Below are 16,570 nucleotides of genomic sequence, written 5' to 3' on the forward strand. Positions count from 1 at the left end.
CACGAGGGGGGTTGTGTGTTTGTGTCATGCATATTGAACAAATAAGCCAATCATGCCTTCTCTCGCGCCTTGCCCTATGAGTTGTGACGTCACGTGAACTGCCCGTGTTCGTTCCAGCTGAGAAGACAGCCGTCGCGCAGCCCAAATCCAAGCCCGTGCTTCAGTACATTGGCTACACAAAGTACGCGGGGGAAAAGAGGACCCCCCCCTCCCGAAAGAACGATAGAGCGACAGGAAAGCTTAAAGAAAAAAGTAATACAGCTTGTCACCCGACAAATAGCGCGCGTACTCAGAGCCTTCTCCGCTTTTCGCTCTTCATTATTTGTTAATTTGGCATTGTGGAGCAGGACATTCTTTTTCCTTGCTTCGAGTTTCATTTTGGTCATATTTGAATCGTCATTTTTTGGGGTGTTGATCAACTCAGGATATTTTTCGACAACAATTTATTGATCTCCAGCTCGGATTTTATTTTGTCCACCTTTGAATTGACCATGGGCACCAGTCATTAGTTTGACGTTTACAACTGGTCTCTATTGGAGAATAACACCTTGATCTGCACCGGGGATTTAAAATAATATAGTGTTGCACCATATCTACTGGAATACTGTTTATTATAATGATACAACAGTGGATATAATAACACTTCATAGCCTAAATAGAGGGAAAGGTAAGAACATGTTTATTGACATTCTAAACAAATCAAAGGGACATGTTTTGCAACTATTGCTTGTTATTATTAGGCTACACTCTGGTATACTGAGCCTGGGAATCAAACTTAAATGTTCTCATATCTTGTCGAGATATGCACTCACATATGCGTTTTATATTATTTCAACAAGTTTGTAATGTAATTTCCAATAGACTATTCATTGCACCTGGTTTGTACCCAATTCTAACTATAATACATGTTATTTCAATATTCTCGTTAATTGAATAGCGGTGATCAATCTGCCAGTCGTTTCGACTCCGCCTGCGCCCCAGGATCCTAATCAACAACCAGGTCCGGCCAACTATGTCCAGGCAGCTCACCCAGCTCCTGACCCCGGACCTCCCAGCCGGCGCTAGCCCGCAGTTCGGGAATTGCAACCAGTCTGGTGGCTCCATCAGCGGTGGACACCTCAACTCCATGGCTAGTTTGAAATCCCTCCTGCAGCATCCGATGAAGGGAGACCGTGCAATTGTCAAAGACTGCTGCGACGTTAAAGGTGAGAAGATAACTTTGATTTCATTTGATTGTTACATTGTTATCATGCTGTTACCACTGAAGGCTCTACAGTGCAACAATGTTGCTGATGGAGTTTGCTGCACTTACGCTAACAGACACTGCATGCCTATGTTGTTTTTCTGTTATTTAGCATATTTTGTAACTGACATTCAATGAAATCATATCTACCAGTCTCCATTGTCTGCCTGACTCAATTGAGTACAGTACAGTGAAGACAGCTGTGCTCACCAGCATAACTTAATATCTGGCCCTGCCATTGTCACACGCACCACTGTCTGACTTGTTGTTTGGAAACAAAACAGAGAAGGTATACTGGTGTGGTTCTTCAGTACAGAACTCAGCTCTGAACAATGATTCATGATTGACATTCTGCAACCAACACACACCATAGGATATACATGGCGGTGGAAGTTGTCCTTTAGAACTGATTCATGGTCAGTTTGTATTTTTACTTCTGATAATACAGGTCAGGACCACAATAGGAAACTTTGTCTCAGAACAGAACTTACACTCTTAGAAAAAAAGGTGTTATCTAGAACCTAAAAGGGTACTGCGGCTGTCCCCATAGGAGAACCCTTTGAATAACTATTTTTGGTTCCAGGTAGAACCCTTTTGGGTTCAATGTAGAGGGTTCTGCATGGAACCCAAAAGGGTTCTACCTGCAACCAACAAGGGTTCTACCTGGAACCAAAATGGGTTCTCCTACGGGGACAGCCAAATAACCCTTTTGGAACCCTGTTTCTAAGAGTGTAGGATCAAATGCTCTTTGGAAAATGTTAATGGAATCCAACCACTCCTATAGTATAGAGCAGTAAACCAGAAAAGAAATTATGGGATAGTAATCATGTTCAAATCATCTATAAGTGACTTTGTTGAGCTTCACAATCAACTTGAGATACCTTTGGATGATTTGGACATAATATTGGTCCCATGACTTTAATAGGATTTGTGCCACAAATGCTAATACGTTAGCATGTGGAAACAATGAGAGGGAAACTAAACCGAAGCATGAACTACTGTCATACCTTATCCATAGACAGTTTACAGGGTAAGGAAACCAATATGCCATTACGTTATTACATGGTCATTAAGCATAACAAACACTTTTATCCAAACACAAAGGTCACTCACTGTCCAATTATGACCCCCAAATGTCCAATAGAATGATGGTGCCATCCCATGTTGCACTCTGCTGTGAGCTGAGCATGATGTTCTCATATGGATTATAATCTCCGCCCCTCCAATCCCCTGGTTTAGTTTTAGATTAGCATGCAGATTAAGACGACATCTTTTGGTATAATATCTGACATGCTAAACAGTACCAGCGAGGCCTGTGGTATGGATGCCTATATTCACAAATTCATTTGTCTCACCAAATATAGACATAGACATGCATACATGTAGTAAAAATCCTATTGCTTTTCATCCAGCATTCTGATTTTGATTCTTGTGCAGTTTCGTGTATGACCATCTGTTACGGTCTGACTGAAGCATTGAGCAGTGCAGCTGATGCATCCAACTGTCACACCATTCCACAGATATCATCCATCTCTCAATATCTGTAGAGTTGATGCATCTATAGGATAATTGTGCCTCTGGACCTCAACAGCTATGAGGCTTGGGCCATAGCACCCTCTTGTCTCATTGAATTAAATTAAATAGGTTTACAAGAACGCCTACAGCTTTGGACATAAGATAATTATATCCTGTCATTTGACCCTAATAAATTCCCCCCCAAAACTAAAATGCAAAGCGTGTAGATGGAAGAAACCTTGTGAGGAACCAGACTTGAGGGAGTGTATCTAGTGGGATACCATAACACTTTTTGTTTTTATTTTCTTATAATCCCAAAACCACCTCTGACAGCACCAAGGGTCAAACATTTGATGTGACAACAACAACTCTTGAGAGTTCCAACCCCTGTCCATCCTTTACTAACCAATAACCTCCATTTTGTCTCTCTCCCACCATCACAGACAAAGACAGAACCATCACAGACATGGATGAGGACTCCTTGGGTGGCGGGAACGGCGGCTGCAACATGCGTACCGGCAGCAGCGGGGTGAGCAGCAGTAACAGTAACGGCTGTGGCAGCGGAGGAGGAGGTGGAGGATCAGGTGGAGGATTTAACCAGTCTGCGTTCCTGGGACCCCTCCTGTGGGAGAGGACCCTGCCAGTGGAAGGAGGCCTCTTCCAGCTGCAGTACATGGACCTGGAGGAATTCCTCACAGAGAACGGCATGGGCGGTGCCCACGGCCAAAACAGTTCCAGTACAGCCCAGATCCCGTCCCAGAGTTCCCAGTCGGCGGTGCCCAATCAGAGTTCCCAGTGCCCCCCCTCATCGCCCCCACCCTGCTCTTCAGCCTCCTCCTCGTCATCATCATCTTCCCCGTCACTCATCGGCCTGGAGGTGGCCCAGTCCAACATGCAGGGAGGACTTGACTATGGTGAGTAACCTGAACCGGGTGTCGGAGGAGGGGAGGGCAACATGCAGGGATTTCTATGATGATTTTATCCCATAGATACAATACGGAACAGTGTACATCTGTTTATTGTACACATCTTCAATAGGAAAATGGGGAGAGGGGTGGAGATTGAGACGGTTTATGGTGATTCTATGGAAAGGGATTGTAGGGGTGGTGGGTGGTTGGTGAATGTATCTCAGTTTACATGGTATCGACAATGTATTCAGTGGTCCAGTTTGGCCAAATGAAGCAAGGATTATGGTGCCATGTTGTTTTGGCCTTGTGAAGTGGCAACTAGATGAAGGACTAAAATGGAGTATCAGTGACATGGCAGATACCATGGTGACCCTGTATCAATACAGGACGGCTATGTCCTTAGAGAGAAGGCTGTAGTAGAGTCTGCATGTGATTCAGCTCTTTAAGTTGTCCTCAGTACTCATATTGACATCCTCCTATGGTGACCAAGCATCATTTTCTGTGAAGCCAAATGGAATCCCTTAACGCTGAGTTAACTTGACAGAGAGGGAACAACAAGGAGGGGTTGAGAAAGCAACGACAGGAATTTCCTGTAGGCTACCAACTACCCTTCACACTGAGCTAGGTTTAACATTTAGGCTGCCTGAGAGAAAGAGACAGGGGAGACATTTAACAAATTAATCTCACAGCGCTGACAAAGGGGTTTGGTTTGGTCGGTTTTATGTTCAATTCAGGTCCAACCAGCCATTTACTGAACACTAAGGTCTTACTGTACATAGGGAGATCGAGACAGAGATAAGGAGGGGAGGGAGCGGAAGTAGGTGTGTGTAGTGAGTGTTTGTGATCGCGTGTCTTTAAATCTCTCCTCACCTCACACGCTACAGCAATGTGCACGTGCAGCGTCCCTTCACGTGCCGAGGCTGTGAGCACTGGAGCAAGAGAACGAGAGGCAGGGCCAAGCGGAGAACTGGGAGGAGTGGAGAGGCACGCAAGGGTGGGAGGGAGAGTGAGGGAGAGCGAGGGAGGGAGGGGGGGAGGAAGAGGTTCCCATTGCCTGCTGATACTGAAGTTCAAATGGAATGTTTGAATGCAGAAGAGAGAGATTTACAGAGATAGTAATGATTAAGATGTGCTGCTGTACAGTAGATGGAGAATGTCAGTAGCCATTGTATTTAACCCTTCTGGTTGTTTTTTAGCTGCATTCCAGTTGTATTCCAATGTCACAATAATACACTTTAGACAGTTTAGACATGAGTTAAATACGACACTTTCACATTTACAAGATAAATCTGATATTTATGTAAAAGAAGCATTGACGAAGCCAAAATTGATATTGCGGGTTGGATGATGTTTTTGCTACATAGTCGTTACAGTGTAACACAAATTATGAGGCAAGACAGGAGAACGTATTTGTAATGATCTTGAGTTTTCATTCAGACACCTGACCATTGACTTAACTCGAGGTGGGTGTAGTGTAGGCTGTGTTCTGATTGTGTTCTCGTAAAGGAGGAATAGGAAGAGGAAAAGGCTGTTTGGAGTCTTTATGATAGGAATGTCAAGGTGTTATGTGCATTAGGCCCTAAAGGGGGTGAGTGAGCTTTATAGAACATAGGGAACTGATTTCAAGGGGTGGGGTGGGGTGACGGTTGTATAACAGTTTTAGAAACATTTCAAGAAAACTGTCAAAACCAGCCTTATAGGAGTCTGGGCATGTTAATAATAATATTAAACCAGGATTGAAATATAAACTCTGACTAAAAGGGTGATATTGAATGTTTATACACAAGATAACTTGAGAAAAGTGCTCTAGCATATGTAAAGTTCCCATTTGAGTTCAATTTCCCCATGATAATTGATTCATATTGAAGTGAAACGCACGCTCATGATACTTGGAAAGACGTTGGGCTGTAGAAATCACACTTGAAAGCAGGGAGAAAAACGTTCCTGTTTATTAGTTACTCAGAGCAGAAAGTAGCTCTCTTCCACCACCTGGTGGACATGGTCTGTAACTGCAGCCTAACAGCTCTACAGCTCTTTTACTTTACATATTTTGACTTGTAGATAAATGCTGTGTGTTCATATAAAGGTTTAATAAGAAAATAACAACCGATCTGATGGACCTGAGGGGTCAGTGAGTCATAATGTTTCTACATGGAATCTCCTAGTTCATATAAAGGTTTAATAAGAAAATAACAACCGATTCTCTCTCTTTCAGGAGGCAGTCAATCGAGCATGAACGACGACTGCGGCTCGCCTGGTTCCTCTGTCTCCTCTTCGTCCTGCACTCCTCTCATGACGCCCACATCCAACGGTCCAGATGTGATGGGTGGCTTTGAACCCGATGCGGCCGACGTGGCTCTGTCCAGCGTGCCCGGCCAGGACGCCTTCGACCCCCGCAGACACCGCTTCAGCGAGGACGAACTCAAACCACAGCCCATGATCAAGAAGGCCCGCAAGATGCTGGTGCCAGCAGACCTCAAGGTTGGTAGTCAGAGAGTAGGTAGAAGTATTAAGAGTTGGTAGAAGTTGTCCCTAACCTCTGGTCCAGGGTCAGATCATTCTCTACAAGGTAATGTCAGTAGCTCTATATCTAACGGTGTCTCCCTCTTTCAGGATGATAAGTACTGGTCCCGGCGGTGTAAGAACAACGAGGCAGCCAAGCGTTCTCGTGACGCGCGGCGCTTGAAGGAAAACCAGATCTCGGTCCGCGCCGCCTTCCTGGAGAGAGAGAACCAGGCACTCAGACAGGAAGTGGCTGATATGAGGAAGGAGCTCGGTCGCTGCCGCAACATTCTCAACAAATATGAGAATCGCCATGGAGACCAGTGAAGAAGAGGAGGAGAAAGAGAACGAACTGATGGGTGGAATGGGGTGACATGATGATGATAACGATGATGATGATGATGAATGTATGAGACGATGAGAAGGGTGATATAAAGAAGCTCAGGTGTCACATTTTGATGATGTCAGTGGGCAGGGTTAAAGGTTAGGGACAGAGAGATTACATAATCCGGAGGACTGTTGCCCCTTTAGACGAAAGAAGAGAAGACTTGACTTTGAGGATTTTGATATCGGAGAATTGTATATTTTTATATTAAGACTAGAGGGGGAGCAAATTTTGGAAATAATTTTTGTATATTTTCTATATGAATGGGAAAGATGTAAGATACAGAGAGATGGAGGGCTATGACAAAATATCTTTTTAAAGTAGATTGATAAAGGAGATGCTATTTTAGAGGTGGTAGACAGGGATTTTTAGACAGGATTCAGAGTCAGGGACTAGGAGGCAAGGCGGCCATTTTAAACTGTAAAATAGAGAGCAAAATGATTTTAAAATTGTACAGTTCAACATTTCTTTGTGGATTTTACTCAAGCACTTAATTTGTTTTCTTTGTTGTGTTTCTAACTGATGGGGGTTGGGCTGAAATGGTAGGAAAGTGAAAGAGAGAGAGAGCGAGAGAGAAATGGGAGAAACACTATTAACCCAGCACAATCTTCAGCACTTGTCCTGTGTTTGTAAATAACAAGTCCTTCATATTGTTACAACTTTTGCAACCTTTACTAACAGTTTGGACTGTTTAGTAGTTGTCTGGATGTCTGGGCTTTGGTGCAACAGCTCTTACGTTTGATTATAGCTGCACTATCTCCTCTGTCATATAGAGAATTGTATTATGTGACCCCAAGACTAGCAGGGCATTCAATCACACTACAGCTAATGGATGGGGCGACTGTTAGTTTTTATTATGTATACTATGAACTCATATTGCTGAGCCCTTGGCCATCTCTCTCTCTCGCTCTCTTTCTGTCACTTTTTGTCCTTTTAGATTGCTGTCAGTTCTAACTGATATAGAATATATTTCCCAAGCTGGGTTGGTAGGATTTTTTAGTTGTTCTGGTTACAGTGGACCGTTTTGATCTTCTCTCTGCATTGTGATGTTTTCTTCCTTCCTAGGTTTTTTATATCGAATTGACCCAATTACAACATGGTTAATGTTGCCTACAACCAATCACGAAAAGGCTACTTTTACCTTTAACCGATCCTAACAACCGGTCTCTGTGGTTGTAGATTGTATACATAATACCACAATGTCTTCACACCCTCCTAAATAGTCCACCAACTACCCAGGAAAAAGCACACTTGTGTTACTGTACAATATTCATGATTTTAGTTAGCATTCTTATTATTGGTAGAAGATAAATATTGTCTATATTAAATATACCAGTTTGTGTATTTTACATAGGTATATGCTAAGTGTGAATGTTGCAGAGATGAGATGTGTGTATGACTGCGTATATGCAAATGTATTCCAGGAGATGGGGTTTGTGGTAGGGTGTCATATCAAATGTGACCCTATTCTCCCATATACATAGGGAATAGGTTATCATTCGAGATTATGCTATTATTACTCTCCCCATCGATCGGAATGGTGTTAAATTCTCAGATTTCTGGGACTAATAAAAAAGCCAAAATTTTAAATGTTGATTTATTAAGGTTGTTGATACTTTCTGTTAGTTTTCCGGCATTTCTGTGTTGTTGAGCATCGTCTTAGTATCCACATAGTGTCATGTTTCACTACCGACTCACTAAACCCAGGGGAGAGAAAGGGCCCAGTCAACCCAGTGATAGTGCTTCTTTTCCTCAACGACCATGTTATAACTACCATTACTATTATTATGATTATGATGATTGTTACCCCCCTTTATTGTTGCTGTTATATATAATTGAATGATTTTATTTCTTTGGATGAACATGATTTGTTTCGTATTGAAGCATCTTTGATCTCAAGCTATCCTCACAGAGAGACTATTCAGAAATGCATCCTTGTTTTTATGTCACTTCCTGCCCTGCACCATGTACATCCTGTTTTGGTCCCCCGAGGGCCGCTGGTTTGTTCATGACCCCTACGTACAGTTTCTAACCAGACTTCACTGAAACACAGTTCCCAGAGGAAGGCGGCCATCTTGGTTTCTCTGTTGATCATGGATTCCACAATCTCGCTGGCTCATCTCATACCTGGAGAACGACAGCGGTAGAATCCCATGCACTTCTGACTGTACACGTCTGTTCAGTTCTCTAGTTGTGTATGGACTATGCACTCTAGCCACAGTTTTCCTCTTGGTTTTCTGCAGCCTATTTTCACCTCAGTGACTGTATGTATGCTCTCCCAACTGGATGTTGTTCCTGATCTCCCTGACGTGGATGATGATAACTCATATAGTGACTTTTATTGAACTACAACTACCCATCTGCACCGGTGGTGTCCACTGTTCCAGCCCACTCAGTGCTGGCAATGGGGATGTAGTCAAACTTTCCCCGAAAACACAAATAAAAGATTGTTCTTATTTACTGCTTCTCTGTTTTCTTTATATTTACTCACGTTTTACATTTACATTTTTGTTATTTAGCAGACGCTCTTATTCAGAGGGACTTACAATTAGTGCATTCATCTTAAGATACACTATATATACAAAAGTATGTGGACATCCATTCAAATTGGTGGATTTGGCTATTTCAGCCACACCGTTGCTGACAGGTGTATAAAATCGAGCACATAGACAAACATTGGCAGTTGAATGGCCTTACTGAGGAGCTCAGTGGCTTTCAACGTGGCACCGTCATAGGGTGCCACCCTTCCAATAAGTCAGTTCATCAAATTGCTAGGGCTGCCACGGTCAATTGTAAGTGCTGTTACTGTGAAGTGGAAACGTCTAGGAGCAACAACAGCTCAGCCGCGAAGTGGTAGGCCGCACAAGCTCACAGAATGGGACTGCCAAGTGCTGAAGCATGTAACGCGTAAAAATAGTCTGTCCTCGGTTGCAACACACTGCCGAGTTCCAAACTGCCTCTTGAAGCAATTTCAGCACAACAACTTCGCTGGGAGCTTCATGAAATGGGTTTCCATGGCCAAGCAGCCGCACACAACCAGTGCAAACGCGTTTTCTGGAGTGATGAATCACGCTTCACCATCTGGCAGTCCGACGGACGAATCTGGGTTTGGCGGATGCCAGGAAAACGCTACCTGCCCCAATACATAGTGCCAATTGTAAAGTCTGGTGGAGGAAAAATGGTCTGGGCAGTTTTTCATGGTTTGGGCTAGGCCCCTTAGTTCCATTGAAGGGAAATCTTAACGCTACAGCATACAATGACATTCTAGACTTCCAACTTTGTGGCAACAGTTTGGGGAAGGCCCTTTCCTGTTTCAGCAAGACACTGCCCCTGTGCACAATTTTTGTATGTATTTATTTAACCTTTATTTACCTAGGCAAGTCAGTTAAGAACAAATTCTTATTTACAATGACGGCCTACCCCGGCCAAACCCTCCCCTAACCCGGACGACGCTGGGCCAATTGTGTGCCGCCCTATGGGACTCCAGATCACGGCCGGTTGTGTTACAACCCGGGATCAAACCCGGGTCTGTAGTGAAGCCTCTAGCACTGCGATGCAGCGCCTTAGACTGCTGCGCCACTCAGGATCCCGCACAAAGCGAGGTCCATACAGAAATGGTTTGTCGAGATCGGTGTGGAAGAACTTGACTGGCCTGCACAGCCCTAACCTCAACCCCATCGAACACAGTTGGGATGAATTAGAACGCCGACTGTGAGCCAGGCATAATCTCCCAACATCAGTGTCCGACCTCAGTAATACTCTTGTGGTTGAATGGAAGCAAGTCTCCACAGCAATGTTCCAATATCTAGTGGAAAGCCTTCCCAGAAGAGAGTGGAGTCTGTTATAGCAGCAAAGGGGGGACCAACTCCATATTAATGCCCGTGATTTTGGAATGAGACGTTCTTCGAGGCAATTGTCCACATACTTTTGGTCATGTAGTGTGGCTAGGTGAGACAACAACACATCACAATCGTATCATGTACATTTTCCCTCAACAAAGTATTTATCAGCAAAGTCACTGGTAGTGGTACTACTCTTTAGCAATAGTTTGATGTCCTCTCTTTATATTTATTTTAGCTAATATTTAAGTATATGTGTGTGCATGTATATATGTGTGTGTGTGTGTGTATGTATGGGTGTGTGTGGGTGGGTGAGTGTGTGTGTGTGGGTGGGTGAGTGTGTGTGTGGGTGAGTGTGTGGGTGAGTGTGTGGGTGGGTGTGTGGGTGTGTGGGTGTGTGTGTGTGTGTGTGGGTGGGTGTGGGTGTGTGTGTATGGGTGTGTGTGGGTGGGTGTGGGGGTGGGTGGGTGTGGGTGTGGGTGTGTGTGTGTGTGTGTGTGTGTGTGTGTGTGTGTGTGTGTGTGTGTATGGGTGTGTGTGTGTGGGTGGGTGTGTGTGTGTGTGTGTGTGTGTGTGTGTGTGTGGGTGGGTGTGTATGGGTGGGTGTGGGTGTGGGTGGGTGGGTGTGGGTGGGTGTGTGTGTGTGTGTGTGTATGGGTGTGTGTGTGTGTATGGGTGTGGGTGTGTGTATGTGTATGAGTGTGGGTGTGTGTATGGGTGTGGGTGTGGGTGGGTGGGTGTGTGTGTGGGTGTGGGTGGGTGGGTGGGTGTGTGTGTGTGTGTGTGTGTATGGGTGTGTGTGTGTGTGGGTGGGTGGGTGTGTGTGTGGGTGGGTGTGTGGGTGGGTGTGTGTGTGTGTGTGTGTGTGTGTGTGTGGGTGGGTGGGTGTGGGTGTGTGTGTATGGGTGTGTGTGGGTGGGTGTGGGTGTGGGGGGGTGGGTGTGGGTGTGGGTGTGGGGGGGTGGGTGGGTGGGTGGGTGGGTGGGTGTGTGTGTGTGTGTGTATGGGTGTGTGGGTGTGTGTATGTGTATGAGTGTGGGTGTGTGTATGGGTGTGTGGGTGTGTGTATGTGTATGAGTGTGGGTGTGTGTATGGGTGTGGGTGTGTGTATGTGTATGAGTGTGGGTGTGTGTATGGGTGTGGGTGTATGTGTGGGTGGTTGTGTTTTTAGGTGGAACTCCATGAACTAAATGTTTGTGGCTTAAAGCAACTATTTGATCATTGTTAATGGAATTGTTTGTAATCATAAAGTGCTTTGAAAGGCTGATCATGGCACACATCAACTCCATCATCCCAGTCACCCTACAGACCCACTCCAATTTGCATACCGCCTCAACAGATCTACCGACGATGCAATTTCAGGTGTACTCCACACTGCCCTCTCCCACCTGGGTGTTAATCGACAACAGCTTAGTGTTCAACACCATCGTGCCCTCGTCACCAAACTTTGGTCCCTGGGACTGAACACCTCCCTCTGCAACTGGCTCCTGGAATTCCTGGCGGGCCACCCTCAGGGGGTGAAGGTAGGTAACAACACCTCCGCCACACTGACCGTCAGGACACGCTGCCAGGACAACAACCTCTCCCTCAACATCAGCAAGACCAAGGAGTTGTTCGTGGACTATAAGAAACAGGGGGGCCACCCACATCAACAGGGCTGTAGTGAACAGGGTCAAGAGCTTCAAGTTCCTCTTTGTCCACATCACTGAGGACTTAACACTGCAGTGCCTATTCTCCCTCAGGAGGCTGAAAGGATTTGGCATGGCCCCTCAGATCACAAGGAACTTTTACAGCTGCACCATCGAGAGCATTCTAACTGGTTATAGAACCGTCTGGTATGGCAACTGCACCGCCCTCAACCGGAAGGCCCTACAGAGGGTGGTGCAGACGGCCCAACACGTCACTGGGGGCGAGCTCCCAGCCATCCAGGACGTACACTATCTGTCTGAGAAAAGCCCAAAAAATGGTCAAAGACTCCAGCCACCTGAGACATGGGCTGTTCTCCATGCTCAGGTCTGGCAGATGGTACCAGTGCATCAAGGCCCAGACCAACAGACTCCTAAACAGCTTCTACCCCCTGGCCATAAGACTGTTAAATGTCTAACAACTACACACCTACACTGCTGCTAAAATTATTATTGATTAGATGTATTACTACCATTATGCTGCTGTTCATTGGTTATTGATTGCCATTAACATTAGTATTTATCTATATATCCTGTTACCAGTCACCTTTCAGCCCTGTCTACATGTATATCATGCTACCAGTCACTTTTCAGCCATGTTCACCTGTATATCCTGCTACCAGTCACTTTTCAGCCCTGTTCACATGTATATCCTGCTACCAGTCACTTTTCAGCCCTGTTTACATGCATATCCTGCTACCAGTCACTTTTCAGCCATGTTCACATGTATATCCTGCTACCAGTCACATTTCAGCCCTGTTTACATGTATATCCTGCTACCAGTCACTTTTCAGCCCTGTCTACATGTATATCCTGCTACCAGTCACATTTCAGCCCTGTTTACATGTATATCCTGCTACCAGTCACATTTCAGCCCTGTTTACATGTATATCCTGCTACCAGTCACTTTTCAGCCCTGTTTACATGCATATCCTTCTACCAGTCACTTTTCAGCCCTGTTCACATGTATATCCTGCTACCAGTCACTTTTCAGCCCTGTTCACATGTATATCCTGCTACCAGTCACATTTCAGCCCTGTTTACATGTATATCCTGCTACCAGTCACTTTTCAGCCCTGTTAACCTGTATATCCTGCTACCAGTCACTTTTCAGCCCTGTCTACATGTATATCCTGCTACCAGTCACTTTTCAGCCATGTTCACATGTATATCCTGCTACCAGTCACATTTCAGCCCTGTTTACATGTATATCCTGCTACCAGTCACTTTTCAGCCCTGTCTACATGTATATCCTGCTACCAGTCACTTTTCAGCCCTGTTTACATGTATATCATTCTACCAGTCACCTTTCAGCCCGGTTCACATGTATATCCTGCTACCAGTCACTTTTCAGCCCTGTCTACATGTATATCATTCTACCAGTCACATTTCAGCCCTGTTTACATGTATATCCTTCTACCAGTAACTTTCAGCCATGTTTACATGTATATCCTGCTACCAGTCACTTTTCAGCCCTGTTTACATGCATATCCTGCTACCAGTCACTTTTCAGCCCTGTTTACATGTATATCCTGCTACCAGTCACTTTTCAGCCCTGTTTACATGTATATCCTGCTACCAGTCACTTTTCAGCCCTGTTTACATGTATATCCTGCTACCAGTCACATTTCAGCCCTGTTTACATGTATATCCTGCTACCAGTCACTTTTCAGCCCTGTTTACATGTATATCCTGCTACCAGTCACTTTTCAGCCCTGTTAACCTGTATATCCTGCTACCAGTCACTTTTCAGACCTGTTCACATGTATATCCTTCTACCAGTCACTTTTCAGCCCTGTTCACATGTATATCCTGCTACCAGTCACATTTCAGCCCTGTTTACGTGTATATCCTGCTACCAGTCACTTTTCAGCCCTGTTTACATGTATATCCTGCTACCAGTCACTTTTCAGCCATGTTCACATGTATATCCTGCTACCAGTCACTTTTCAGCCCTGTTTACATGCATATCCTGCTACCAGTCACTTTTCAGCCCTGTTTACATGCATATCCTGCTACCAGTCACTTTTTAGCTCTGTTAACCTGTATATCCTGCTACCAGTCACATTTCAGCCCTGTCTACATGTATATCCTGCTACCAGTCACTTTTCAGCCCTGTTTACATGTATATCCTGCTACCAGTCACCTTTCAGCCCGGTTCACATGTATATCCTGCTACCAGTCACTTTTCAGCCCTGTCTACATGTATATCATTCTACCAGTCACCTTTCAGCCCTGTTCACATGTATATCCTGCTACCAGTCACTTTTCAGCCCTGTTTACATGTATATCATTCTACCAGTCACCTTTCAGCCCGGTTCACATGTATATCCTGCTACCAGTCACTTTTCAGCCCTGTTTACATGTATATCATTCTACCAGTCACCTTTCAGCCCGGTTCACATGTATATCCTGCTACCAGTCACTTTTCAGCCCTGTCTACATGTATATCATTCTACCAGTCACCTTTCAGCCCTGTTTACATGTATATCCTGCTACCAGTCACTTTTCAGCCCTGTTTACATGTATATCATTCTACCAGTCACCTTTCAGCCCGGTTCACATGTATATCCTGCTACCAGTCACTTTTCAGCCCTGTCTACATGTATATCATTCTACCAGTCACATTTCAGCCCTGTTTACATGTATATCCTTCTACCAGTAACTTTCAGCCATGTTTACATGTATATCCTGCTACCAGTCACTTTTCAGCCCTGTTTACATGCATATCCTGCTACCAGTCACTTTTCAGCCCTGTTTACATGTATATCCTGCTACCAGTCACTTTTCAGCCCTGTTTACATGTATATCCTGCTACCAGTCACTTTTCAGCCCTGTTTACATGTATATCCTGCTACCAGTCACATTTCAGCCCTGTTTACATGTATATCCTGCTACCAGTCACTTTTCAGCCCTGTTTACATGTATATCCTGCTACCAGTCACTTTTCAGCCCTGTTAACCTGTATATCCTGCTACCAGTCACTTTTCAGACCTGTTCACATGTATATCCTTCTACCAGTCACTTTTCAGCCCTGTTCACATGTATATCCTGCTACCAGTCACATTTCAGCCCTGTTTACGTGTATATCCTGCTACCAGTCACTTTTCAGCCCTGTTTACATGTATATCCTGCTACCAGTCACTTTTCAGCCATGTTCACATGTATATCCTGCTACCAGTCACTTTTCAGCCCTGTTTACATGCATATCCTGCTACCAGTCACTTTTCAGCCCTGTTTACATGCATATCCTGCTACCAGTCACTTTTTAGCTCTGTTAACCTGTATATCCTGCTACCAGTCACATTTCAGCCCTGTCTACATGTATATCCTGCTACCAGTCACATTTCAGCCCTGTCTACATGTATATCATTCTACCAGTCACTTTTCAGCCCTGTCTACATGTATATCCTGCTACCAGTCACTTTTCAGCCATGTTCACATGTATATCCTGCTACCAGTCACTTTTCAGCCCTGTTTACATGTATATCCTGCTACCAGTCACTTTTCAGCCATGTTCACATGTATATCCTGCTACCAGTCACTTTTCAGCCCTGTTTACATGCATATCCTGCTACCAGTCACTTTTCAGCCCTGTTTACATGCATATCCTGCTACCAGTCACTTTTCAGCCCTGTTTACATGTATATCCTGCTACCAGTCACTTTTCAGCCCTGTGTACTTGTACAGTATATCCTTCTACCAGTCACTTTTCAGCCCTGTTTACATGTATATCCTGCTACCAGTCACTTTTCAGCCCTGTTAACCTGTATATCCTGCTACCAGTCACTTTTTAAGTTTAAACCCACCTCAACCACTCCAGTACCCCTGCACACTGAATAAGGTACTCGCACTGACTCTATATATACTTGTATATATATATATATATATATATATATATATTTGCATTCTCGTGTTTCTTCAACTTATATCCTACTTCTTTATTAATGATATTACTGCACTGTTGGGAAATACTTTCCCTGTACTGTTTTACACCTGTTGTATCCGGTGCATGTGTCGAATCATCTGTGAAACTCTTGAAACTTGTAACTTGTTTATTCTTGATGGGAAGTCCTGTCGCCCCCTGACAGATTGAACTAAAACTCAACAATGTCATGTGGTGAAACAGCAGTCCCATGAGACTTCATTTAGTTTCACATAGCTAACTTTCTGTAATCAAGCCAGATAGTCCAAACACGCATGGTTCAGTGCTGGGGCATTGTGGTTATGGCCAAAGATAAAGACAAGATCATTCATAAATGTATCACATTTCACCCTTAAACACATATTGTTTTGGATGGATGTGCTTTGTGGTCACTTGTTATAATAATAACAATAATAATAATATGATACAAATACTCATATAATACAAATGTCATGACTTCTTCCGAAGTCGGTTCCTCTCCTTGTTCGGGCGGTGTTCGGCAGTCGCCGTCACCGGTCTTCTAGCCATCGCAGATCCATTTTTCATTTTCCATTTGTTTTGGCTTGTT

The 16,570-nt window shown here is 44.4% G+C and overlaps 1 protein-coding gene across 1 annotated transcript; it reads left to right on the forward strand.

Moving 5' to 3' along the window:
- LOC120048742 (hepatic leukemia factor-like) lies at positions 1 to 9,009 on the forward strand. The gene is made up of 5 exons (XM_038994928.1): positions 1 to 667; positions 938 to 1,205; positions 3,202 to 3,672; positions 5,882 to 6,147; positions 6,280 to 9,009. The coding sequence occupies exons 2-5, from the start codon at positions 1,013 to 1,015 to the stop codon at positions 6,493 to 6,495; spliced, it is 1,146 nt and encodes a 381-aa protein (XP_038850856.1). The 5' UTR covers positions 1 to 667; positions 938 to 1,012; the 3' UTR covers positions 6,496 to 9,009.
- Positions 9,010 to 16,570: the final 7,561 nt, after the last annotated feature.

The sequence above is a fragment of the Salvelinus namaycush genome, chromosome 5 (assembly GCF_016432855.1).
Source record: "Salvelinus namaycush isolate Seneca chromosome 5, SaNama_1.0, whole genome shotgun sequence".
NCBI lineage: Eukaryota > Metazoa > Chordata > Actinopteri > Salmoniformes > Salmonidae > Salvelinus > Salvelinus namaycush.

What these genes read in the sequence shown, in the direction of transcription:
- LOC120048742 (XM_038994928.1), top strand. Translation starts at nt 1,013, where the DNA reads ATGTCCAGGCAGCTCACCCAGCTCCTGACCCCGGACCTCCCAGCCGGC. An exon ending in GCAGGGAGGACTTGACTATG is followed by an intron (nt 3,673 to 5,881) that starts GTGAGTAACCTG and finishes TCTCTCTTTCAG; the next exon opens with GAGGCAGTCAATCGAGCATG. An exon ending in TGGTGCCAGCAGACCTCAAG is followed by an intron (nt 6,148 to 6,279) that starts GTTGGTAGTCAG and finishes TCCCTCTTTCAG; the next exon opens with GATGATAAGTACTGGTCCCG.